The 27,444-nt window shown below is 45.4% G+C and overlaps 1 protein-coding gene across 4 annotated transcripts in view; it reads right to left on the bottom strand.

The window, feature by feature from the left end:
- CREB3L1 (cAMP responsive element binding protein 3 like 1) overlaps positions 1-20,633 on the bottom strand; it is a 74,076-nt gene extending 53,443 nt beyond the window's left edge. For all 4 annotated transcript variants that reach the window (XM_074998963.1, XM_074998965.1, XM_074998967.1 and 1 more), the window contains exon 1: positions 20,405-20,633. In XM_074998963.1, the coding sequence (XP_074855064.1) occupies positions 20,405-20,500 (96 nt within the window). In that variant the 5' untranslated portion in view covers positions 20,501-20,633. The remainder of the gene's footprint in view (positions 1-20,404) is intronic.
- Between the last annotated feature and the right edge of the window lie 6,811 nt (positions 20,634-27,444).

The following is a 27,444-nucleotide window of genomic DNA, read 5'->3' as shown; positions in this document are numbered from 1 at the left end:
AAATCTATTTGCCCTAGATCTCTAAATGGCCCCAAAAGGCTTGAACTCACAACTCCAGGGTTAAGCAGGCTAATGCTCAAACCACTGAGCTAGTCCTCTCCCACTTATGAACCTTTCCACTCAAAAGATCCCAAAGCACTTTGAAGAGGTGGGTGTGACTGACTGCAGCACAGGGAAGGGAAACAATTTGCCTGAGGTTACACAAAGTCAGGATGAAAACTGAGTCCCAGAACTTACCCATCGGACCACACCTGCACAAATGAATGAAAATCAACCACCACATTGCTCTGTGATATAGGTTATGCAGAGAGCAGTACTAAATGAGTGGGCTTGACGATGTCCCTGATGCTAGCAGCTCACCACAGACACTCTCTCCTGGACAGGGTAGGATAAAACACTCAGCATTGTGAGCTGGGCAGCATCAGACAATACATTAATCCATCCTTCCTGCTTTTTTTTTTTTTTTTTTTTTTTTACCTTCCCCTGTAAGCCTGGCTGACTTCCAGAGCACTGATGGGGTCATGATTATTGGGCCCAGCATACTAGAATTAATGACTGAGATCACACATTGCTTCTTGTTTACACCCACTGGAGGAGGACTGTTGGATCAAGTAAATTGTGCCTCATCCCTTTGGGGGAACAGGGGAAGTCCTCAAGGTACAGGACTAGCATGGAATGCAATATTCTTAATAGTCACTATTGCTGCTGGTGCTTCAGGGAAGATGTGCTGCAGGGTCAAGCAACAACATTCCAAACATTATCCAGAGGGACCATCCTCCTTCCGGGCCAAGGCGTTGTTCAAGCCAGCACATACTTGTGCAAAGATCTGGTTCCCAAGGTGACAAAACAGCCAGGAAAAAGCTGTGCAGTTTCTCAGTTCTCAGAAATACAAAACACACCAGCAGCTACTTAGGACTATCCAGGAGAGCTCCACAAATAGCAACAGGAAATCAAAGTGCCCACATGCGCCAGCTAAGAGGCCATTCAGAGCAGGGAGAAAATCAAAGCTGGACAGTGGAGATTACATCATGGTGTGGATAAACCTGTGAGCCTGTCCAACTGGAGCCAAGCCAACAGGTCCAGATGGCTGAAGAATGTGCTGAATAAATAGCTACCTCTGTCTCCTCTTCTCTCCTTCCTTCATATTTGCTTTGTTTCCCCTCTTTCTTCCTGAGTTGTCATCCTCTCTTGCCCTTGTCTCCTTCCCCTGCTCTCAGAAAAATACTGTATCCTCAAGAGATGTTGCATAAAAATATTGATCAAATATGTAAGCATGATGATGACATTATGCACTGAGAGGTGGTCTCGTACAGCTTCTGGGCAGAGGACACTTGTGGCCTATCTGCAGCTCTGTCACCAGCCAGTCATGGAATCTTGCGCAAGTCACTCACCTCTTGGCCCCTCCCACTTTTTGTCGATTTAGATCTTAAGTTCTTCGGAAAAGAAACTGTTTCTTACTATGTGCTTATACAGTACTGAGCACCACAGAGGCTCAGTCTCAGTTTGAGGCCTTTACGCACTACTCTGGTTCATATTAAAATAAGAGAATACTGTGAGAGCAGATCGTTCTTTGCGCATAATATCCTCAGTGGTGCTGTCTGTTGTACCCCATAAGCTCTTCTGATCACTTTCTGGCACTCGGGGTAAGTGAGGGGCAACAGTTCTGCCCGGTTTGTAAAAAGCAGATAAAGGGACTACTTGGAAAAAATAAAATGTGTGCAGTTTGGCAGGTCTGGGAGATATCCAAAGGAAATTTTCTAATACACGCTGATAAACATACTGAACCCCTGACAATTATTTTTGAGAGGTCATCGGTAAGTCAGAGACGCCAGAGGACTAGAAAAAAAAAAACAACAAATGATGATACTATTCTACAAACATGGATTAAGGAGCAACCCATGCTAACACCATCTGGAAAAATTTAATTTTATCCACAAAGGTCTCTTACTGTTAAAGGAAAAAAAAAATCCAGAAGTCTACAGGATGATGAATCCATGGGCAATAAACAGCGCTGGGGAGTGCAGGAGTATGACAGAGGTCTACTATTTTGTGCCCACATCCAAGCAGGCATTAGTACCCTATATGAAACAAATGAAGCTCTTCTGGCTCACTGAGACCGATGCAGTTTGTTAAGACCTTCCTGGACCTAATGGAAGGGGGAACCTATTTTGGGGGTAGAAGGAACTTTGCCCAACCCTAGGAACAGCCATGCCCAGGGAGCAAGCTTTGGGAGATGGTTACTTTGTGTTACTGCATTGCAAAGCTCAGGAAGGGGTAAAGTTCTGATATGATTCATGGTCTATTTGTTCTCTTGGGGATGGAGCAGAGACAGGGACTAAAACCCAGATCCACAAGTACCAGTTTTCCCTTCACTGCAATCCACAAGACTCCTGCCAAGCCCTATGAGTTCCTAAACTCACTCAGCACCTAAGTTTTCTGGGTACAAGTTCCCTTAGTATCCATGTAACCATCTCTGAGCACACACACTGCTGCCTGCCTTTATACATTTGAATGCCTGTCTCTTGCCTAAGCCCCAGGGCAATTCACAAATTGGGAGGAGACAAGCATTTGTTCCCCTATGTCATGCGCAGGGTCAGATTCAGTAGGTGTGCTCAGAGACCACCTACTGGATTAGGTCCCATTCAAAGTCCCGCTGGAAGAGGTGTCCCCTTCCATAGCAATCAATTTTAGCCCAATGGTTAGAACAGCTACCTTGGATGTGGGAATCCTGGTTCAATTCCCCGCCCCTGACCCCAATACGTGGGGGGTTTCCCACATTGCAGGAGGCCCAATGACTATTTAAGTATTTACCCACAGCAGAACAGTCACTAAGCCAGTGACAGAGTAAAAATGACTCTGTAGTACAGTGTCAAGGCACCACCTGGCAGGTAGGAGACACCAGGGCTCAGTTCTCAAACTATTACCTCTCTCTAATTATTTATCCACCATGCAACAGCTTCCAGAGGACAGCCCCACATCAGACTTTTCACAGTTCAGTGGTTATAGCATCTCCCTGGCAGGTTGGAGACCCCCTGTTCAAATTCTCTTTCATTCTCTGGCAAAGAAAGGGAAATAGAAACTGCAGCTCCCACATGCCAGGGAACGCGCTAAGCACTGAGCAAGAAATAAGTCCTTCTCTGTCTGTTTTGTACAGAGCAAAGCAGATCATAGAATCATAGGACTGGAACGACTGGAAGGCTTGAGAAGTCATCCGGTCCAGCCCACTGTGCTCATGGCAGGACTAAGCATTATCTAGACCAGTGTTTCTTAAGCTTTGTTCCATGGAACACTGGTGTTCCATGAACAACTCACAGGTGTGTCACGGAGTTGGATGCTTTTTTAATATCATGCACTGATATATTTCCTGTTATTAAAGCCAGATACAATGTTATTTCTTCATTGCTATGATACCTGATTAAATTACTTCCGCTTGTTTTCGCAGTATGGGTTGCTATTTTTTTGGGTAGTGGGAATGGCGAAGGCTGACAACGTTTTGAAGAAAATTTTCATAGGTGTTCCACATAAAAAGTGTTATTGGTTGGTGTTCCCTGGTCTCAAACGCAGATCTAGACCATCCCTAACAGGTGTTCATCTACCCTGCTCTTAAAAATATCCACTGATGGAGATTCTACAACTTCCTTATGCAAATTATTCCTGGGCTTATCTATCCTGGCAATCCTAATGCCCAAGCTAAGCCTCCTTGCAGGAGTTTAAAGCCACTGCTCCTTGTCCTATCTTCAGAGGTTAAGAAGAACAAATTTTCTCCCTCTTCCTTGTATCAACCTTTTATGGACTTGAAAACAGTTATCATATCCGTTCTCTTTTTCAGACTGAGCACACCCATTTTTTTCAAATCTTCTCTCATAAGCCTTTTAATCATTTCTGTTGCTTCTCTCTGGATTTTTCCCAGTTTGTCCACCACTTTCTTGAAATGGAATGCCCATTTGAGACCTAATCAGCACAGAGCAGAGCAGAAGAATTACTTCTCATTTCTTGCTTACAACACTCCCGCTAGTGTACCCCAGAATGATGTTTGCTATTTTTTGTTTTTGCAACAATGGTGTAACCATATTTAGCTTGTGGCCCGCTATGGCCCCCAAATCTCCTTTCACAGGGCCCCGTCCTGGATAGTCATTTCCCATCTTGTACACGTGCAAATGATTGTTCCTAAGTGGAGTACTTTGCATTTGTCCTTATTGAATTTCATCCTATTTATTTTGGACCATTTGTCCAGATCATTTTGAATTTTAATCCTGCTCTCCAAAGCAATTGTAACTGCTTCCAGCTTGGTATCATTCACAAACTTTGTAAGTCCACTCTCTCTGCCATTATTTCAATCATTAATGAAGATTTTGAACAGAACAGTATCAAAACCCTTAATAAAGTCAAGATATACCACATCTACTGCTTCACCCTTACCCACAAGGCTCACTACTCTGTCAAAGAAAGCTATCGGGTTGGTTTGACACAGGTTGTTTTTGACAAATCCATTGGTATTCACTATGTTAGATGTCTAATCGCCACCAATCTACTTGGTGAAATCCAAAACAAAGAAATCTTTAAGGACCTCTGTCATTTCCACATTTTTTATTACGGTTTTGTCCCCCTGTAGTCAGGCAGCTGCCTCATTATGGCCAAGAGGGCTCAAAGCAGGTGGGAGGGGCCTGCACAGAGACCTGGCCAATGAGGAAAAAGGCTCATGTGGAGCCAATGAGAGGGTGACTTGCTGAGGCAACCCTGTTGATAAGGATCTGCTCGGCAGAGTAGTGAGCAGTTGGATCCTAACCAGGGAGGGTGCAGCACTGGTTCCCTGGAGAAGTGCCTTAGGTGGAACAGTACTGAGTAGGCTCAGGGGAGCTGGAGAGAGGCTCCAGCCTGTGGTCTTGCTACAAGGGCCAAGAAGGTGTGAAGGTGGTGGGCAGGTGGCTCAGGGAACTGGAGCAGTAAAGGAGAAAGAAGGATGATGGGAGATGTCTGCTACCAGAGGGTCCCTGGTTTGTGAGTAATGGGTGGGCCTGGGCTCCCCCCATGTCCCCTGGCACATCTAGCCACCACTGAGTGTGGCCTTTACAGACTACGTCTTGCCCCTGAGACAGAGGCTAGAGTTTCGGCCTGCAGGTGGCCACAGCGGCAGGTGAGACTGAGGACTGATGATTGCCCTGGGAGTGGACAAGAGATCTGACAGTGGCTACTGCCTGAGGACGGTGTCCTGAAGTGGATGCTTCAGTCCAGGGAGCAATTCGGACCCTGAGGATGGAGGCAGTGAAGCAGACAGCAGAGTGATTGGGGGTGGGACAGTGGCCAGAAGACAATACTCTCCAACAAACTGAGCTAATCCCCAGTGTGACCAGGATGAGGTGCCCTGGTGGTGAGTCCAACCCTGTTACACCTCCTCTTTGAGTAGAAGGCCTACCCTGTCCTTGGCTGTCCTCTTGCTTTCCATATATTCCTAGAATGCTTTCTTGTTACCCTTTATGCAACTGCCCCCTTTGTCTCCCACTTGGCAGAGCTGTACAGCTCACTTAATCCACAGATTGCAAAGCATTACACAAATATGAATAACTATTATCATTCTCCTCAATTAACCTACTCAAGATCACATGCCAAGTAATTAGTTTGAGATTATTTTGTGTCTTAGCCTCTCTCTTTTTGTCCTTACCCACTTTTGTATACCTTAGGTGCCCGAGTTTCCTGACACCCATGTGTGAATCATTAAACAGAGACAGGTGCTTATCTTTGTGAGAAGGGCAGAATTTAGGACATGGTATACTGTTGACATCTCCCATTGGATAGTTTAAGCTGCTCTCCCTGTAGGATACTGGCTTTTCTGCCTCTCATTCTAAGGTGCCTTTCTCCTCCCCATGTACTGTGTAGTGAGCCTGGGTACCTAACTTGGCCTTGTGAATCAGTGATGTTCCTGTTATTTACCAGGTGCTTAAAAGTTAGGTGCCATGATCATCAGTGTTTCAGAGTCTAGATCCCTTTGGGAATCCCACCTCAGTTCATCCATTGGGTTTATAAAGAAGAAATCGTTTTATTTTCAGTTTGGAATATAGAAAACAAGAGTAGCAACACAGTCAGGGCCAAGTTTGTGGAAATCCATAAGCGATCTGAGTAATTCTGAACTGACTTCAGGAAAGTTACTCTGGATTTATGTGGTATGTTTGAGAGCAGAATCAGACCTACAGGGGTTAAAGATGGAATTAAGACCTTATGACTCATTCAGTTGTGCTGTATTCATTCTGTGCCAGATCCAGAGCTCGCTGAAATAATGCAAGAACATCACTGCTATAATGGGCTCTGGATTAGGTCCTTCTGCAGAGTCCTGGAGAAGACCTCGAAAAGCCTGACCTATATATTTAACTCAAACTGAGGTGCATGTGAGCACCATTAGGTGGGCTGACTTTGGCTATAAAGGCATAATCCAGGGTTAAATGGAAGCAGGGAGAGGTGTCCCTTGCACAGTGCAGAGACTAGGGTTAGTCCTAATGCAGGAGTTCTTAACCTGGGGTGCACACACCCTCTGGGGGTGCATGAAGACCTTTCTGGGGGGGTGAGACATGCCAGATTTTTTTAGAAGGTAGGCATTGAAAATACAAATTAAGCACAGACACTTAAATACAACTTTGTTTCATCAAACCTATGTATTTATTAACATTATACATTTTTAATGATACAAATGTATTTTCAAGTTTAAGCTAATTGTAGTGAAATTATCTCCCTACAAAATACAGTGTACCACTGCGTTGCAGGGTATTTCTTGATGCATGATGTGTCAGCTACAGTTTACTTCCACAGCAAAACTCTGCAACATCTCAGGGTAGTACTTGAGTATTTCTGTATGCCTACTGTACTATTTGTGGTGAGTAATAACATAATACTATTTTACATATTAACAGAGAGGCAGCCCTGTCAGTCTGTACTCCAACAAAACAAAATAGCAGAAATGTAGCACTTTAAAAACTAACAATGATTTATTTGGTGATGAGCTTCTGTGGGACAGACGCACTTCATCAGATCAATCTCATTTCCAATACAGACTGATATTTATAAGTAGAAATGACAGAAAAAAAATTGCAATAAAAACTGACAAACTAAATAGGACTAAAGGAGGGGGATGAGGGTGGGGGATGTTAAGTGTCCTGCATGAGATAATTAACAAGCATCAAAGGAAGGGAAGCAGTCCTTGTAATGCATGAGGTAATTGGTGTGTCTGTTCATACCATGTGTTAATATGCCTAATTTGAAAATGAATTCCAATTCACAAATGTTTTCAAATTCTCTCTCCTCTAGGACATAAATTCTCAGGTCTTTCGTAGAATGGCCCAATCCATTGAAGTGTTCACTGACCAGTTCATGTGTAGTGAGTTTCTTGATGTCTGCTCTGTGTCCATTTATTCTTTGGTGAAGGTTTTGCCTAGTCTATTTAATATGAATTTAAAAGTGTATAGGCCCCACATCTCCATTTTTGATTTTTGATAAGGGGTGCCAGAGCATATTTTGAGAACCAAAGGGATGCAGGCTGCAGTGAAGGTTAAGAACCACTGCCCTAAAGGATGCCAGTGACAAAAGCTTGCGAATTAAATATGCAGCTGATGCTAATGTGGTGCTCTTTACAAGAACATAGTAGTACTACTAAGGTATCTGTTTAATGTGGACAGGAACATAAAACATAACAAGTAGAATATTTGAGGTCTTTTCTGATTAATGCAGCTGGCAGAAACAAGCCACAACCTATAATGTTTAATCTTTATACAGTCCCTGGGGGGGCCGACAGACCTGCTGGGTCCCTGGGAAGGTGGGTGGAGGAACTGGCCCCATGCTTCACAAAGGGGTTCTGCCTCAGGCAGAAGGGGCAGGTTGAGAGCAGCCAGCCCTCAGAACCCCCAGAGTACATCACACTGCTCCCCGCAAGACCCTGCTCCCACCAGCCCTGAATGCTGCCCAGTGATCTGGCAGAGATTTAAAGGGTCCAGACTCTGGCCACTGACACTCTTATGGTAGCCAGGATGGCTGGAAGCCCCAGGCCTTTTTGAATCACCAGGCCTGAGGGCAACTGCCCACTTTGTCTCCCCCTGTCCACAGGCCTGTATAGCTCATTTCATCCACAGACTGCAAAGCACTAGGCAAACAGGAACAGTATTACCATCCTCCGCAATTAACCTGCCCAAGAGCAGACTCCAAGTGATTAACAGAGCAGGGAATAGAACCCAAATCTCCTAACATGTAGGCTAATGGCCCGTTCACAGGACCACTGACCTTTACTAGCACTGCTCAATTGGCAAGTAAGTATTTGTGGCTTCACATCAGTTCACCAAATCCCATGTCACTGTTTTAGCATGAAAACATCAGAGAGTTCAGAGACTAACTCATCACTATGCAAACAACTCTTTTCTGTCCCACAAAAGCTCACCTAATAAATTATTTTGTTAGTCTTTAAAGTGCTACTTGACTGCTGTTTTTTTTTAAACTCTGAGATAGAGACTGAAAACGGCTGTTTTAAAAAAAGTGTTCCATCAATTATCCTTTAAAATATCCCAGCTAATTTCCCCTCAGCTAAGTTACCTGCCTTTGGGTTCCTTCCCTGGAGCAGCTGTTAGCTCATCCAAAAGCACTGATCCATCCTCCCTCCCTCTCTCATTTGGCTGTCATTAACTATCACCTAGGTTCTACATGAAACCATTCTGACATGCAAAACTGAACTAACTGTGAAATGCACCCACTAACACTGACCTCTTCTAAATTCAGCTTGACGTATGACTCAGAGCAGGTTTTTTTTTTCCATGTGTCATAGTACATGCACTCAAGCTCGTCATACAATCTTCTTTTATTATTTTGCTCAGGAAAAGCTCCACCAGGAGAGGAGATTTCAGTAACCATGGCAAACAAGGAGAAGGATCCTGTGCAGAAATCTAGACTCTGTAAATATTGGCTGGTGGGGACAAACTGACATAGGTAGGAAGCTAAAATTTCAGAGGCCTCAGCAAGGAAGCTTATCCTGTTAGAAATGGATTCTAGTGGGTACCAAGAGAGGAGACAACCTGTTAGTATGCTAGTGGGCCCTGTATCTTATTGAATCTGCCAGAATTCCACTGGGCATGAGGAAGGAAGCTCACCTAGGGGAAGTAATCCTCACAAAAAAATGTACTACCTCCCTGCTATGTAATATACCTCATGACAAGTACAAAATGCATGGATAGAGCCACCTGTGCCGCCAAAGCTATATCTAGGCTGCAGACTTTTTCCGAAACCTATGGTCTCTGAAGAAGTCTGCTGCATCCAAACATGTCCATTTTTTCGAGACCACTCAGAAAAGTGGATGTGTTTTGCTGACATCCCTGATATACCTCATGCCAGGAGGCGCAAGGGATGTCCTGGCAGAGGGGCCTTTCCCATCATTTGGCCCCATGTGGATGAGCCAAGTGTCGGGAAAACCTCTCCTGACAGAATTGTTGGCAAAAGATATGCAAATTGCAATGTGCACTTTCTGTATCTTTTGCTGACAGCTCCTCGCAGTCTAGACACAGCCCAAGTGAATGATAATACAGGTTGAACCTCTCTAATCCAGAACTCTCTCGTCTGGCAACAACCGTAATCCATCAGGATTTTAGTTCACCTGATGAACACGTATGGATGTGGCCAGGTTTCCCGTGGTCCCATAAAGTTTGTTTATAGCCACCAGTCCAGGCTCTCAGGGTTCTGTGCTGAATAGTAACAGAGAGGTAGCTGTGTTAGTCTGTAATCCAACAAAACAAAGCAGCAGAAATACAGCACTTTAAAGACTAACAAAATGATTTATTCGGTGGTGAGCTTTCATAAGACAGACCCACTGATCTGATTAAATGGGTCTGTCCCACGACAGCTCATCACCGAATAAATCATTTTCCTAGGGTTCTGTGCTGTTATTTAGCTGTAATTTACCCCAATGTCTTCTAAGAGCCCAATAAGCAGAACTGTCGCTAAAGTGCAAGACAATATTAACCTCCCATGGTGTAGCAAATTCTTTTGTCCAGCGCTAGTCAGGTCCTGAGAGTGCTGAATGAGAGAGATGTTCAACCTACTCCTATTGAACAGGATCCTGGTCATCAAATTAAAGTTGTTATTTTCTATCTAATCTAGGTAAAAGATCAAGTTTTAGACAGGCTTAGCTAATACAACTGCCATCACTGTTGAGATAGAGTGACTCATGCAACCTTAGAGATACAAAGGCTTCATCACAGCCCTGTGTGTGTGTGTGTGTGAGAGAAGGTTACTGGACAGTGTGTGTGCACGCACATGCATTTAAACCCTCCATATGATCTTGTCTGATGCATGGAGAAGACCTGCTTCAGAGCCTTTTCACTTTGACATTGACCATGTCAGAAAAAGTCTAGAGGATTAGGAAGGCAGACAGTGAGATTTAGCAGAGAAAAAGTGAGAAGAGGAGAGTGAGGGTAAGGAAATATAGGTGATCATGAAGAAAAAAGGAGAAGGGAATGGTCATTTGTGAGCATCATGAATGGGAAAAAGGACATTTCAAACTCTTCTGCGTCGCAGCAGGAGAGAAGTGGCCGCTTGTTTTCTAGAACAGCCAGGAATAACTAGACAGAGGTAAACACTGCATGGTGTGTACATAGAAAGCAACTGGATTGAAACACAGAGCCTGCCTTTCACTGCACTACCAGCAGTCACCTGTTGTGGCACAGCTCTAAGATTCCCATTCCCTGCTCCAGCTTTTCCTGATCTGAGAGCAAATACAGACTGTTAAACTGCAGACACACTAAGACAAGAAAGCACCCTACCATTCAGTCCTATTCTTACAAGGCTTATCTGAGAGGAGAAACCTAAAAAGGAGACCAGGAGTCACCAGCTCTCTTCCATCTCATAAGCCTAAAACAAGTCCCCTATTGTTTCTATACCATGTACCCAAGGAATATCAAAATGCATATAAACAATATGTAGAGAAGCTACATCACCAACCAGTGCAGGCACCTCTGGGAGAAGAAGCAGCTGCTGTTTAATTGTATACAGAAACTCTACCTATTTTATTATTAATAATAATAATAATAATAATAAATAATAGTAAATCACCTGTGTAAACACTACCAAAATAATTCGGATCACTAAGCAAAGAAGATCGCATTCAACTGAAACTACAGTGGGAGTTTAGATTGGAATAGTATAATTACCCAGGATTGAAGTTGGCCTGGAGACAAGGACTAACAACCCTGATTCCCACAAAAAAGTGCTGTGGGATTTTTATTGGCAATGGATATTCAGAACCCACCTTTCACCTGTAATTAAAAAGATGGTACCTTTACTGCAGTGGTTGTGAATTAACCCAGTGCTATCTCTCGAGGAATGATTCCTACAAGTGGGTCCCCATCACCACTTCTTGCAGTGCCTGGATTTTCCTAAAGAGTTTGCTATCCAAGGAATGATTAGCTATGGCTCTTCTTAGCTTATTAGCATGGAGATCAAGTTGGAAATAGTCTGAGTTTTCCTCCCATCAGCTATCATTTCCTCTACATCAGAACAACAGCAAAGGGTATAACTGGGGGAGATTAGTTCCATTTTGTACCCTGAAGTGGACGTTCCAATACTAGAGAGTTAGCTAGTGGGCTTGAGTTGTTGAAATACGAGTTGTGTGGGCAGAATGCACAAATGGTAATAATTGGAATAACCTATTTTCAAAGTTGCACCAACATAAATCTTGAGAAGAATTACAATCAGCTTTATGCCAAAATACAATCCTCACCACACCCGTCTTGCTGTTACCTCAGGATCAGAGATGAAATTGAATTCCCTCATCTCCTGTGGTATTATAAGGATTCCCTACATACAGAAAGATGATTTAGAAGCTGGGCTCAGCATGATCTCTTTCTGAGTTACAACCTTCTCAGAGACAGCGCATGATCCATAGAGGAAGTTTTACAGTCAAGGATGGGCTGTTATTGTAGAGTCACTCCCCAGGGCTCCACTTTAAGAGCCTGCTTTTTAGCGATATGCAATCGCTACTCATTTTTGCACACACTGAAACCTATTTTCTACTAGAAATGGATCCTGTTCCAGTCTTTAATAGTATCACCAAGATACACCATGGGCAAACAGATATTTTAACCAACCTGGAGTCTGTGCACAGCACCACAATACCCAATCGCAGGGGTTGGCCACCTGTACGCAGCTCCTCAAGGAGTTATTTGTGGCTCCAGACGCTGCTGCTGCCAACTCCTCTAAGGCTCCCTGCCCTGCCACTGTTGAAACAGTAGAGCTAAATTTAATTGGTTTAACAGCTGGCAGGGCAGGGAGAGGGATCCAGCCATTAAACCAACTGAAATTTAGTTCCATTACTTTAGCAGTGGCAGGGCAGGGAGCCACAGAGAGCCCCTCACTTGCCCCGCTACCCAGGTGGCCACACCCCATTGGTGGGCGTGGCTTGGCTCACCCCTACCAGTGGAACACCTCCACACCTGCCTTCCTTCCACTGGGTGCCCATGGCTAACCAGTGTAGGCTCCCCAGCCAGCACCATGGATGGGTTAGTTCCAGGGGGTGGTTTGAGGCTCAGAGGGGTTAAGCCTGGAGATGGGGGAGCGGATGTGTGGTATGGGGGCAAAGCCTGGTAATGGGGTAGATTTGGGGGCTGAGGCAGGTAAAGCCTGGAGATGGGGGTGGGTTTGGGAGGCTATAAGGGGGTAGAGCCTGGGAAAGGGAAGGGGACATGGAGGGTGGATGTGAACATTGCTCCTCCCTGCTTAAAGGAGCCTATCCCCAGGCACAGCATTTTCTTTGTCACCATTTGCCTCTCCATCCAGGGGGTGAAAGTAACAAACTTTCTAACTGGTTCTAACAAAGGTTTTGCACTGTTCTTAAAAGAGGGGTTACAAAAGGTACGGTTTGACATTATTTCTTAAGGACTGCCTTGTATTCACATGCATTGTGACTCTTAAAGTATTGATTTTGTAACTGAATTTGGAAAAACGTCTCTTCTTGCTATTTCAGTAGCAGACTCATGCCCTCTGTGTCCCTAGAACCTGCTCACTATTAATGAGTATGTCATTTATGTCTTTCAACTCCTGCATTAGCTCTCCTTCCTCTGTCACTTCAAACATAAGCTGCCTGTATTCAAAATCCTCCACAGTCAATTCCCCATCCTACTGGTCTTCTCTCATTTACTATCAAGCTGTTAAAGCACACCTCTGATAGGCCCATAATACCAGCATCCATTGCTCACTTGTTAAATATGCAAACAAATACCCTGGGGTTCTCTTCCATGCTGTCCCACATGCTCCAGAGGCAATACATGCAAACATCTCAGAATCTACCTTCTTATCCACTTCAAATCCCTCCTCACAACTCTCCTTTGCCATGCTATCCACATACAATTTGATAATAGCTGTTGGTGTGCACAGACCTTCATGAGACAATATTGGCCAGCACTGGCTACTTGTTTACTTATTGGTTTGTCTGTAGCTATGTTGTCCTTTGACTTGTTCGACTGTAAATTTCCTAGAACAGAGATTGTGTTTCACTCTGGGTTTGTACAGCCCTTTGCATAATGAGGGCCTGGGTAGCATGGAAATAAAATAAACAAACACAACTGAGAACCTGGAGTTGTCTCCCACCCATGAGCACCATTAAACTCTGACATTCCTTTGATGATAATCAAGTATCCTAACCTATTGATTACAGCAAAATACAGGATGGGCATTTTCTTACCCACCAGCATGTAGTCCCCCAGGTTCCTCTCTCCTGGGACTGAAACAAAACAGCAATTTGACTTTGCACCAAAGACCAGCCTTCAGGTGTATTCAGCACCAAGGCCAGAGCCTGAGGGGGAAAACCCCAAGAACCATAACTGTGGAAGCTGAGAATCAAAAAGGAAAATAGGAATTTTAAGCATGCGATTTACTTCCATCCTTCAGGCATGTGATGTGTGTAGTGAGACAGACAAGCAGCAGTAGCTTATCTTGCTATTTAGCAACTAGGCTTTCATCTACTAGAGAAAGGAAGGAGCAAGACTCCCTCAGGTTTCCCAGAAGATGAGTTATCCATTGAATCTCAATAAATCAAACCATCTACCAAGTAGGGGACTCAGAGGTGCAGGTAAAACAAGCTGATTTACCATCTGGGAGGGTTTCCATATTCCAATGCTCTCTGATTTCTTACAGCCAGGTCCTCCTGCCTCCGACAAAACCACCAGCAACACTGACAGCTGGGCTCATCTCCAAGGAGACAACAATTTTCTGACAGATCTGGCCAAAGTGCATTTCTAGGTACTGTAATTCAGACACCATCCCCAACATCTGCAGAGCTACTATCTTGCAGTTTCTGAATCACAATTGCTGCTGCTGACATGCTGTTCTGGATCAGCCTGTGTAACCAGTAACCTCAGCACATACGTAACAGGAAGCTTCTACCCTCTGTTTGTTGTTTAATATATTTACTTTGCAAACATTTTCATAAAATCCCTTCCTGTTTCTCCCTAGCATCCCATTTCTGTCTCACTTTTATTCCTCTTTGTGATGTCTAGCTCCCTGCAGAGATGACCCAAGACCCTCTCTTTGTATCTGCCTCTGAATATCAGCAGTGAGCCTCAACCGTAATCATTAACTGTGTCAATCCACCATGACTATAGGGATCTCCTCAGGACACCACGATGGGGGCTAGGATGAGATTGGCCAGCTGACCCCAACACACATCAGAAGTTGTCTAGTAGGAGAGGAGGCTGTTCGCAGGATGATGTTTCTCAAATGTTCCTAACAGAGAGGTCTTAACTTCCTTTGGAATGTATTAGATATACACAACACTCCACTACTCAACAGATGATGAGACCTTCCAAAGAAAGGTCATATCCCTCCATTGCCAAAAAAACCCAAATGCTGATTTTCTATTTAAAGCTACAAAGTACCAAAATGGAGGCTCAGGAGGTACCTCCCCTCATAAAAGGGAAGGACAGTCTGGTTGTTCGACTGCTTAGCTAGGAAGGTCTGAGGCAGGAATGGGCAAAATAGAGACCACAGGCTGCATCCAGCCTGCCACGATACTCTGGGCTACCATTGTCCTGCAGCCCAGCAGGAGCCTTGGGCAGGCTCCCATCCTGCCACAGCCCCACAGGCCAATCAAAGCAGCCAGCTGCTGAGGCCAGCGTGTGTGCGTCTGCATGATGTGTGTCACTTGGGAAGGGTGTCTCTGCCCTCGGACAATCCTCACAGCCCCCGTTTTACAGAAACTGGCCAGTAGGAGCTGCCTGGGGTGTGTTTAAGGATACATGCAGCACACAAAGATCCTGCCCTCAAGGGGTGCACTGCGCAGGGATGTACATGCTGGCCCAGCAGCCATCTGCTTTGAGCGGCAGGCAGGGAGCCTGCCTGAAGGTCCTGCAGGGCTGCTGGCTGGGAGCCATCTATGGTAAGCACCTCCTGGTCAGAGTCTGCACCTGGCACTCTACCCATTCCCACATACCAACTCCCTCTCCCAGATCACATCCCAAATTCTCTGCACCCTTTCCTGTGCCCCTGACCTGGATCATAACTCCTGCCCACATCCTGCACACCCTTCTACACCATCCTACACCCTTCTCCCTGAGGCCAAAATCCACTCCTGTACCCAAATCCCCTCCCAGACCCTGCACCCCAATCACCTGCTGCAGGCCACAAGCCCCTCCTTCCTGAGCCATAACGCTGACAAAGTCTATGACTATGTGCATTCTGACAAGAATAATGAAAAATGTCAAAGCCTGAGGTAGACAGTGCAGAATTCAGAAAGGTTAATTCCATAAGCAAATATCCCATGAAGGATTAGCTTTATTGCTAAACAGTCATTTCCAGAGACAGTACTGAACAAACTCCTCTGTGTTCAAAAGCAGTAGGTGATCCAGAAAGCTAAAAGAGTCTGCTCTTGTTGGCATTAGTAATATACTTATCTCAGTGAACAAAGGGAGCATTTTCCAAAGACTCCTTTTCCCTTTGTGTTCATCCATCCAAGCACTGATGAGACCAAGCCCTATTTATGATTTTAAACTAGATATCAGTCATCCTCTGACAAATAACATTGCTCTCTTTCAAGCATCCCTTTTCAGACACATTCATTTATTAATTCCAGGATGCACCTAGACCTATGATCCCATTACTACAGATTGTAACAGCCTTAGATTTTATAAACTACTGCTTAAGTGACAAGATGATTAACTAAGGAAAGGTGCTGTTTCAGGAAAGAGCTGTTGGTGAACTCAATGCTTACCCAACCTCTTTACAGGGAACTACATTTCCTGAATGATACATGGAAGAGTCTCTGGGGTGAACCTCATCTCTCTCTGAAGAGAAATCATACAGGGTATGTCTACAAAGGGTGACCATCCCTCCTGTTTTGGCTGGGACAGCCCTGTATTTTGGGCTCCAGCCCAGCATCTCTATTTATTTTGCCAAAGGGGCAAATTGACCCATATTCCACTTTTTTTATGAGTGAAGATGGCTCCCCCAGTTCTAGCTCCATATGGCTGGGGGAGCCAGCAGCTGGAACTGCCCAGTGGCATGGCTGCCACCTAGCTTCCCCCAGCTGGCAGGAGCTGGATCGGTGTGGCTCCCACCCAGCTTCCTCCAGCTAGTGGAAGCCGGGAGCTTTGCTGGCAGGGCGACAGCCCCGTTCCTGGTGTCCCAAATCATGGGAAAGCTGAAAGCCACAGCTGCCCCCAGCAGCACCCCAACATGGTTCCAGCCCCCACAGGGCAGCCACCACCTGACTCCCAGATAGGATGACCATCCATTCTGTTTTGGCCAGGACAGCATCATTCCTCCATGTCCCATATTTGGCCGGGGAAGAGATGGTCACCTTACGTCTCCACAATAAAGTTATTTCAAAATAACAGTACAACAGCTGCACAACATAACTGCTATTTTGAAATAATTTCTAAAGAGTGGTTGGCTTATTTTGAAATAAGTACACTTCATTCCATGAGGAATAACACCTATTTCAAAACAGGGGCTGTGTAGAGAGGGAGTGGAGCGTATTTCAAAATAAGGAACAATGCATCCAATGGATCTATTTCAAAATAGCCTGTATTGTGTGTAGATGATCTCTTTCAAAATAGCTGAGGGCTATTTCAAAATGCATTTTTGTGTGTAGCTGCATTCTTTCAAAATAAGTTATTCTGGAAAATATCTTCAGCTGCGGCTACACTACATTCTCCTTCCAGAAAGGGAATGCAAATGTGGCTGATTAGAAATGCAAACAAGATGTTGATTTACATATCTCACCCCTTATTTGTATATAGTGGCCACTCACTCTTCTGGAAGTGCTGATTTCAGAAGAAAAAAAAAACAAGCAGTGTAGGTAGGGTTCCTTTGAAAACAAACCCTGTTTTCAAAAGAACCCTTCTTCCTGAAAAGTATGGGGAAGAAGGGTTCTTTTGAAAAGCAAGGTTTCCTTTCAAAGGAACCTTGCCTACATTGCTTGGTTTTTTTCCCCCAAAAACAGCATTTCCAGTACAGCGAATGGCTGCCATTATGCAAATGAGGTCTGCAATGCAGAAATTAATGCCTCATTTGCATTTCTGATTGGCCGTATTTGCATTCCCCTTTGGAAAGGGTAATGTAGTGTAGCTGTATCTTTATTTCAAAAGAAGGCTGCTGTGTGGACATACCCAGACAGTTTTAAGAATGATCATGCAGCAATAAGACTTTAAGTCAGCATCTCTGAAAAGCAGCTATGTAAAAATAGGACCTTCTTACTCATCATTTTTACAGTCATATTTCCTAGAATGCATCTTTACTTCTTTTTATGATTGTTTTCTCTACAGAGCCCCTATCTGGAGAGTGAATTCAATCCCAGTAGATTCTGGCTCTGATATCATCAATGGATGTGTTATCTGGATTAAGATTACAGAATCTTTATGGTTGATCATGCGCAAAAACAAAGTCTCAGATCCCATGGGGAGTTTGTGGTGTGAAATAAAAGTTTTTTCTAGTCAGATGAGCACAATAGATGTAGAGTCATTGAGAAGTAATGAGCATGGATGCCTCTCATGCTGGTATCACAAAGCAGAGAAGTAATTTAATTACTCAGGAAAAATAACATCCTACATATGGTCAGTACACATTTTTAAATCGTGTGTCATGGTCAGTATCACTGGGTGGTGCTGTAGGTATAGTCTTCCAAGTTATCTTTCTTTGGACTTATCTATACATAAAAGTTGCATCACCTTAACTATATTTGATATATTAGTTGATATACAGCTCCCCTCATATGGATCCTGATACAGTGGCATAAAAATAATATAATGGTCTAAATTATTCTTACATACGAATAAGCTAATTTGCTGCAAGGAACTTTTATACTAGAATAATGCAGCCCATCTTAGGGATTTTACCAGTATTACTATTTTGGGGGTGCGTGTGGGGGGAAATCATGAACTTAATTAAAATAGTTAGACCAGTAAAACTTTCAAATGTATGTAGACCATATCTCAGAGTTTGGGCATAAAGATTCTAGATAGAGGGTGCTATGTATGCAGAAGAATTTGCTCTCAATCTAAGGGTATATCTACACTGCAATGGGAAGTGTGACATATATGTAGACTAGATTTGATCTATTTGGCTCAAGTAACAGACAGAGGAGTTGCTACAGTACAGGCTGGTCATTCCAATATATCAACAATATGTCCCTTGCTGTTGGAATTCATTATTATTGATTTATCTAGATTTAAGGTAGCTCAGGCATATCTACATGTGCTGCAGTAGCTCCATGACTACCATGTAGACATACCCTTCTTGAGACACAGGTGCACCCTTGAAACAGGCCCTGGAGTGATGCGGGGGGATACATTTCCTGAAAGCTGCAGGAATTACAGGTATTACTTGCATGGGCTACGTCTACACGTGCACCCAACTTCGAAATAGCTTATTTCGATGTTGCGACATCGAAATAGGCTATTTCGATGAATAACGTCTACACGTCCTCCAGGGCTGGCAACGTCGATGTTCAACTTCGACGTTGCTCAGCCCAACATCGAAATAGGCACAACGAGGGAACGTCTACACGGCAAAGTAGCACACATCGAAATAAGGGAGCCAGGCACAGCTGCAGACAGGGTCACGGGGCGGACTCAACAGCAAGCCGCTCCCTTAAAGGGCCCCTCCCAGACACACTTTCATTAAACAGTGCAAGATACACAGAGCCAACAACTAGTTGCAGACCCTGTATATGCAGCACGGACCCCCAGCTGCAGCAGCAGCAGCCAGAAGCCCTGGGCTAAGGGCTGCTGCCCACGGTGACCACAGAGCCCCGCAAGGGCTGGAGAGAGAGTATCTCTCAACCCCCCAGCTGATGGCCGCCATGGAGGACCCCTCTATTTCGATGTTGCGGGACGCGGATCGTCTACACGTCCCTACTTCGATGTTGAACGTCGAAGTAGGGCGCTATTCCCATCCGCTCATGGGGTTAGCGACTTCGACGTCTCGCCGCCTAACGTCGATTTCAACTTCGAAATAGCGCCCAACACATGTAGACGTGACGGGCGCTATTTCGAAGTTACTGCCGCTACTTCGAAGTAGCGTGCACGTGTAGACGCAGCCATGCTGTTTGTGATCACCTCTGTTCCAGGACTGGATTATGTATAAATAAAACAAATTACACTTAGCACATACCCAGATTCTGTGTCACTTATTTATCCGCCACTTGGAAGGCAACTTGAAAGGCTCCAGATAACAGTTACAGTTTGGCAGAGAGGCAGCAATATTCATACTGGTCCAAAGCTAAACTTGTTCACAAATACAAAGTTCACTTTCCTCATTTGGGACAACAATCTCATGTGCAGTTTTAAAATTGAGCTGCTGTACATGTAAGTTGTAAGAGGGTGCAGAGTCTGGACAATTTTCTTAAAGATGAACACACTGTTTTTACACCCTGGGAATTGGCTGAATAGATTCTCCTCTACTTCCCCTCACTCCCCCAAAGCAACTCAGTACTCTGCTAGCCAAGCAACAGATGTCGCTTTACGAAAAGCAGATAAGCAAGGGAAACGCGAGTCTCCAGCGGAAGGGCCTGCCGCCCCCTCACTTAGGAGCTCCACTCTCCAGAGCCGCTAGGGTAGGATGAGTTAGATAAGCCCCGGAACAAGGCGCCAGGGCTCGCTGCGGGATCCCCATTAGACACGGGTTAAAAAACTGACTTGGATCTTGCACAAGGGGCGGCTGATCCCCTCGGGGAGGCGCCAGGAGTTTCTGCGACTGGGCGGGCGCGGAACAGCTCTGGGGGCTCGGGTCGGCTCGACGTGGAGGCCTAGGGCGAGCTCTGGCCGAGGACGCTCAGGGGCTGGAGACAGGACCGGAGGAAGGGGCGCTGCGCTGCGCTGCGCTGCGCTGCCCGGGCTCGCGCTCCCGCGGCCGGCAGGAGGGGCGCCAGGGCACCCGCCCGCCCCGGCTCCCTTACCACATTGCAGAGGAAATCCGCTTCGTTCAGGTCGCCCAGGTCCAGGAAACCGGGGAAGGGGCGCTCGGCGGGGAAGGGCTCCAGGAGACTGTCCATGGTGCAGGGCAGCGCCCCGCCGGAGCAGGGCTAGGCGCGGGGCAGAGCCGCCCTCCTCCGGCCGGGGCGTCCCTCGCCGCCTCCGCAGCCCCCGAGGCTCGGGGCTTACTCCCGCCCTGCCCGGTGCAGCCGCTGGCAGGGCCCCGGGCACCGACAGCACATGGCTCCTCCTCCTGAGGGCCGGCGGCAAGCCATAGGGCGCAGGGCAGAGGGGCTCTGGGGGGCGGGGGCAGCTGGGCCCCCCGGCGGCTGAGGACGGGTGGAGGGAAAGGGGCAACGCCCGGGGCTGGGCTGCCGCCCGGAGCTGTGCGGGAGGGCGGTGCGCTCCTCCGGGACTCCCCTCTGGCCAGCTGTCACTTTCACGCTCCGCCGAGAAGCCCCCGGCTCAGCCGCCCGGCCGGTCCGGCCGACACGCCCCCAGCTCATGAATATTAACGAGGCCGCGGGGCACAACTGCGCTCCTTGAACGGCCTCTTAAGGAAGCTCTGTGCAATGCCCCGCGCCGCCCTTGTCTTACACCGACAGCAGCGCTCCGGCGCATCCCAGGCGGGGACAGGGCTCCTGGCAGACCTGTGGCCGCATGCGGCCCCGCAGACAACCACAGACAGCGTGGGGAGCTGTCAGAGGGAGAAAGCCGTGGAAGATCAGTACCCGGCGGGGTGGCAGGCAGACCCCAAGGGCTGGGTGCCCAGCATTTTGTTGCTGTCCCAGGCCATTGTATCCCAGTAGGGTCTAGAATTTCTCCTGGACACCTTGGTAACTATTGCAGGGTTTGAGGCGGGATTCTCAAAGACACATGTGATCAGAGCCATAGTTTTCTATCTCACACCCAAGACAGCCTCTGCAGCACCCCACTGGGCACTAGGCTCTCAGTACGCCCTGGAATGATCAACCCTTACTGAGTGACACCAATTGCTACAGCACAAGGTTCCCTACTATTGTGTTGTACACTACTGACTCAGAAGAGTTCTGCCTAGTGAATTTCCAACACCCTAGGTATTCCTGTCGCTACATAGAACAGGGTGATCAAATTTACTGACACTGACCTGCACACAGCAATCTGTACATCTGCTGAAGTTTTAGTCCTGGGGGAAGTGCCTGCTTAGGGCTCAACCCTTCAGCCCCACTCCTGCTGAAGTCCCAAGCCCTAGCAGGTGTGCCCCACAAGGCTGAAGCCCTGAGAGCCTTCCTGTCGCTATCCCACCACTCAATTGCAAGGCAGAGAGCCCCAGCTTCCCCCAAATCTGTTAAGTAGAGAATTGGGGAGGGACTCTGCCAACTGCACCTTAACTGAGAAGAGCTGCATATGACTTACAAGCTATGGTTTGGCCATGCCAACCACTCCTGATGTAAGACATATGAAGATAATTCCCTGGGATGAAGTAAATTGATTAAAAGGTCCTTGAGTGATTACCAAGTTCCAATTAATTACCCATTTAAAGAGCTGACAGGCTTCTAGGCCCAGAGTCAAGCACAACAGAAGCAAGGTTAGCAAGTTCAATGTCTGGTTGGGAGCCCGGTGTGCACAACAGCAACAACCACATTCAGACAAAGCACTTTTATTAGCAGAGCAAAGACATAAATGCTTCAAGCATATAAAAAGATAGCAAAAATACTGTTGTAAAGCAGAATGTGTACCATTCCTCACACATACTCACATCCTTCCTTGGGGATCTATCTGATGGCAGGAGACAAAATCCTGCTTTGTCTCTGGCATGACAAATTAACCTCTCTTTTATGTAGCGGTCTGGCTCCTTATAAGGACTGTCATGAACATTCATACAACCTCAGCCTCCTTTCTTCATATTTAACCTCACCCTAGTAATGTTGAGATACCCATCCAATAGATTAGTATATTAATGATTGCAACTAATGATCAAATACAGCAATTGATTGCCAAGGCAAGTTCATGGCAAGATCATCAGTCAACATTTTGCCCTAAATTATCCAAGACAAGCAGCAGCTCAATATTCCCCTGGCTACTTACTGCCAGTTACCCTCAGTAAAAGTCAGTGCAGGTGGGCCTGTTTGCAGCAGCCCATCTTGCAACTCTGTAATTAAAGATTCAGGCACCATTTAAGAGTTTCAGGAAGATTATATGGCTTCAAATAAATAGGATTATCGATCCCTGTCCTCTCTGATGAACACTCAGAAAAACCTCTTACAATAATCCCTGTTGAAGAGGCTGTGGTACCTCTTCAATGCTACCCTCATAGCTCAACCATTGTAGCCTGAAGAATCCTGACTGCCCCATAGGGCCCCCCTTTATCAATACCAAGGAAACAAATTCTGCGGAGAGAATCAAGGTGCATCTCTCCCAAAAGACACCTGGATGGTGACTTCCAATGAAGAGACCAAACTCACCAGAAGGGGATATGCATTTTGGGGACACCTGGAAGACCTGGATTTGCATCAGACTTTGAGATGCGATCCTCAACTGAAGGTTCACATCCACACATTTTTCTTGATTTCACAAGGTCTTGTGGCTAATCTTAAACCCTAAAACCTGAGGATGTCTCTCACACTAGTCCCCACATGCAAACCCTCTTCACACATCATGCAAATGAGAATCAGGGCCTCAGGCAACTTTCAATTACATTTGCTTTCTCTTTACCAATCCTTATTCTGCTGCCCATGGGGACTAAAGCAGCCTAGTGTAGATGAGAATCATTGACACAAACAGCCAGCAGAGAGTTGGACTACGGTTCCAGAGACCCTCAGCTTGTCACATCTAGAACATGTGGCATTTGGGGGTAACTGCTTAATATGGAAAAGAGGGAGGAACCTTGCCATGGCCACAGTGATGCACCTCATCCATTGCAAGGAGACACTGGGAATAAAACCAGACCTTGCACTCCCAGGCCATAGTCCCTGGATCCAGCTCAGATCCATTTCTCTAATGTGGAGATGCAGGGCTGGCCAAGGGTCACTATAGCTACATTACACTGTCTGGTGAAAGAGCCCCTTCTTGATAGTTTTAGAGGTCTGCTCATGCATGTTGCCAGGTATACTGAAAAAACACATTGATTGGTGCTTAGTTCACTCTGCCAGCATCTAGGCTGAGGAAAGAGTGTGCTTGTCACTGTACTGCTCATTCGTTTAGGCAGCAGCAGAAGTGGCGAGGAAATAGATGTTTCAGTCTTCTGGGGGCATGTGGGTGCCCCTGGGAGGAAGGTGAGAGGAGACCTAAGGAAACTCCTAAGACTGTAAGAGGAGAAAAGACATTTCAAACTGCAGCTTTCTCAGGAAGAAAAGAGAGTGGAGCCCATTCCTGCCTAGCTTTCTAGGCAGCTGTCTCTCACTCCCCTGCTCTTTCCCCTAAGGATTAGGGTTATTCAGGGGTAATGTGTATCAGTGAAATTGAGGCTGTTGGTGGTAGCAGAACTGAGGGCTGAAACAGCAGTGAGTGTTAGTGGCAGGACTGGGGTACACTGGTAGAGCTAGTATAGGAGGAGTTTGCACTGTACCTGTATTCAGTGCACTAATATTAGTGTCACTTTTTTAAGCACTAAAATTCACCCCGGGATGTTTTTTATTTCATGTTTTTTTATATTACTTTGAATTACATAGAGCTTCTCTGATTCAATGTCTCACCCAAGTTAGTTTAAGGAAAACTTCTAGAATTTGCACTCTGATCATCCTTTACACACAGTAGGGGTGTGTGTTTGAAGTAGAGCTACTATTTGCATTCACTAGGTAGGTGTGTCATCGGAAAAGGTCAAGCAAAGTAAACGTGACTTGTTTGCCTGAATTGCAAAGGAAAACACTTTGGCATATTCAAACAGGGAATTCTCCATCCTGGAGATTAAACAATATCTCAGAAGTCAGCCAGAGATCCTGCTTTGTATTTAATCTTTTTTTTTTTCCAGAACGTAAATTTTCTATGCTCATATTCCCCTGCTGACATGCTGTATATAAACAGGTGATGAATGATCATAATGAACCGTCGTCACTAGTACTTGCAATGTGATATCCACTATGCTATAGCCATGAGACAGCTCCCATAGTCACAACCATTTATAACTCTTGCATGGGGTTTTGCAAAAGTCACATAACATCCTTCTCACTTTTACCTCACTGGAGGCAGAGTGCACCCCGCGAAACTGATGTCATTGACTTCAGTTGATGTGCACAAACTCTTTTGTGCCCAATGGCTAAGTTACTTCTGCATCCTGAGTTCAACCCAAGAGTCTTGTATTATATAGAAAGACATAAATAAGATAATTGGAGATGAAGGAAGGTGTCTCATGGTAACATGACATAATCTGTATAGGTCACAGGTCTCACATCTCCCAAGCATTGTTCAAGTTACCCCTTTACGCTTACCTGTTCTGCTACAGCATGATCCAGGAAGGCTGAATCTTTTAGTTAAAGAGAGTCACAGATGAATTTAAAACCCTCCTCCCTACAAAATTCCATATTTCTGCAATATCTTGTAGCCAGACAGAGGTAAGGAAAAAACAGTCCAAACATGGAGAAGCACAGATAAAATAGTAGAAGTTTCCCTTTATGCAAATCTGGTCACTTAAAGGAAATTAAACCAATAGGGATCTAGTGAAAAAAGCAACTCTAAAAACCTGTGGGATTTCATGAAGAATAGTCTTCTTTCTCAATGTGAAGGCAAACAGCCTCCTGAGTACTACAGAAGGCTCTTAATTTTCTATTTCATTCCATAGCACTTTCTCAAAAAAATCAGAGAACTTACCTTCCCCAAAGGAGATTTTATTCAAGGTGAACAAGAATTTTGACATACGTATGTTTTTCATGGACTCTCAGGTTGTGGGTAGTGGATGAGTTCATAGTCAGGTTCTAGGCTATGGTCACTACCAAAGATCACAGTCCAAGTCAGATTTTAGGGTTCAAGTCAGAGCCAAAGTCCAGAGGGGGTCAAGGAGCAGAACAAAAAAAAATCCTCAGCATTACCTGGAAACTTCCTCACATGTTCTTTGGTTTACATAGGAGGCCAATCATGAGGCTACTGGTTGTCAGAACCATGGAGGCAGGACTTAAATTGGTCTGTGTTCAAAGCAGGTCATGGGGCCACAGAGGGTAAGCTAATTGCAGCTAGCACTAGGTGACAGCACGCAGGTGCTAGCAGCCTAGTAGCCATGTGTGTTTTAAACCCTTATACAGTGTCAAGACTGAACAAGCTCCAAAATTGCCACCAGAGAGTTCCTCCTAGTGACCTAGTCTGTCATAATTAGGTTCCATAACTATGTGGACAAGACTGAATCCTTGCTACTTACGGGAGTTAGCAAAGGATTTTTCATAAGAAAGAGATCCTAACCTTTCTGGATTTCTCTACCTCTGTGATTGAAAAACACAGTTGTCCTGATTCATCCTTGGCTTGCATGATAGACCAGTGGAAAGGGGGAGGAGAATAATTCCAGCATGGTTGTATTGTACACCCACCCACTGTATGGCTATACATGATGACTCAAGAGACATGACAATGGAGAGTTGGCCTCAGTGACTTCAACCTGGTATAGAGGTATCTAGCTCATTTTAGAAACACCTTTTCCATTTACATCCTACCAAACAGAAGCTGGTTCTCCAGGAGGGAGCTAAGAGTAGCCTGCTGGAGGTGGAGAATTTCCTGAGGAATGTTGCTTGAATTGTAAAGAACAATGATTTCAAGTTTCTCTGCGTATATACTGCTTTATTTTTGAAGGTACTGTTTGTGCTGGAGCTCTCATTCTTTTAAAGCCTAGACAGCCAGTTTTATGATGATTCATGCTTAGAATTGTTTGGGGAGGGTGGATTCAGGATGTTTAGCCTGGCTTTTGGGGACTGACACTGTATCATGGAGTTTGGCTTCAAGTACGGCTGAAAAGTTCATTTAACCTGTTTATGATAAACTGAACTGCTAGCTTCTGTACATATTTTCTTCATAGTCTATCAGGTTCTACTGAGTCTCTTGGATGTAAACTTCAGTGTACCCTTTGGATTTCATAGTTGTTGCTCTCTCTGCCTTTGTAACTCCCCATCCCTCTGTTTTCTTTTTCTGGTTTATTATTTGTTGAACAATGACAGGTTGTTCACTGCAACACACGACATGAAGGCACACAAGACAGTTCCAGCTCTGTCTTGGTTTATGATCTGAGGACCCAATTTTATCCTCTCTAGTATTCCTTACAATTCCTCTAAGGAAAACTGAGCTGCACAGGCATCAAGTGAAGGCAGAATGTTAGTCCAGAACAAAGCACAGAAGCAGTGCAGGCCAAAGATGACCTCTTTCTAACACACAAGATATTACCATATGTAGGGCTTGTCTATACTACCACCTTCATTCAAAGGAAGGATGGTAATTAGGGTGTTTGGAGTTTACTAATGAAGTGCTGCAGTGCATACACAACACTTCATTAAGCAAATCCCCCCCTCGGCCACCCGCTGCAACTTTGAAGTTTTAAACTTCGAAGTACCAGCACGCATCTAGACGCGCTCACCCGCTGGTACTTCGAAGTGCCAGGGCAACTTTGAAGTCCCCTTACTCCTCAAAATTTTGAGGAGTTTAAAACTTTGAAGTTGCCGCGGGGTGGGGATTTACTTAATGAAGTGTTGCGTATGCACCGCAGCACTTCATTAGTAAACTCCCAACACCCTAATTATCATCCTTCCTTTGAAGGAAGGTGGTAGTGTAGACAAGACCATAGTGGTAAGTATTGCATCCTCATGCATGCAGGGTTTTTAGTTTGTTTTTTGTTTGTGAGGTTGATTTGACACGTGTGAATAAGATGAGAGAGATGAGCAACTAAAAATACCTTTTAAAGAGAGATCTTAAGGCACTTGAAACTTTCTCTTCCTTTTTTTATCCCCCAGTCCTGCCTCATCTAAGAAATCTGCATACTTTCTCATTTTGTTTCAGCAGCTGCTTTAAATGCACAGCTTTTCCCTGCAGCCGGATTCAACGGCTTTCCATTTCCTGCTTCCTTGTCCCTTCTGTC

This window comes from Carettochelys insculpta, chromosome 6, assembly GCF_033958435.1.
Source record: "Carettochelys insculpta isolate YL-2023 chromosome 6, ASM3395843v1, whole genome shotgun sequence".
Classification (NCBI taxonomy): Eukaryota; Metazoa; Chordata; order Testudines; family Carettochelyidae; genus Carettochelys; species Carettochelys insculpta.
This window is presented reverse-complemented; position numbering and strand designations above follow the sequence as displayed.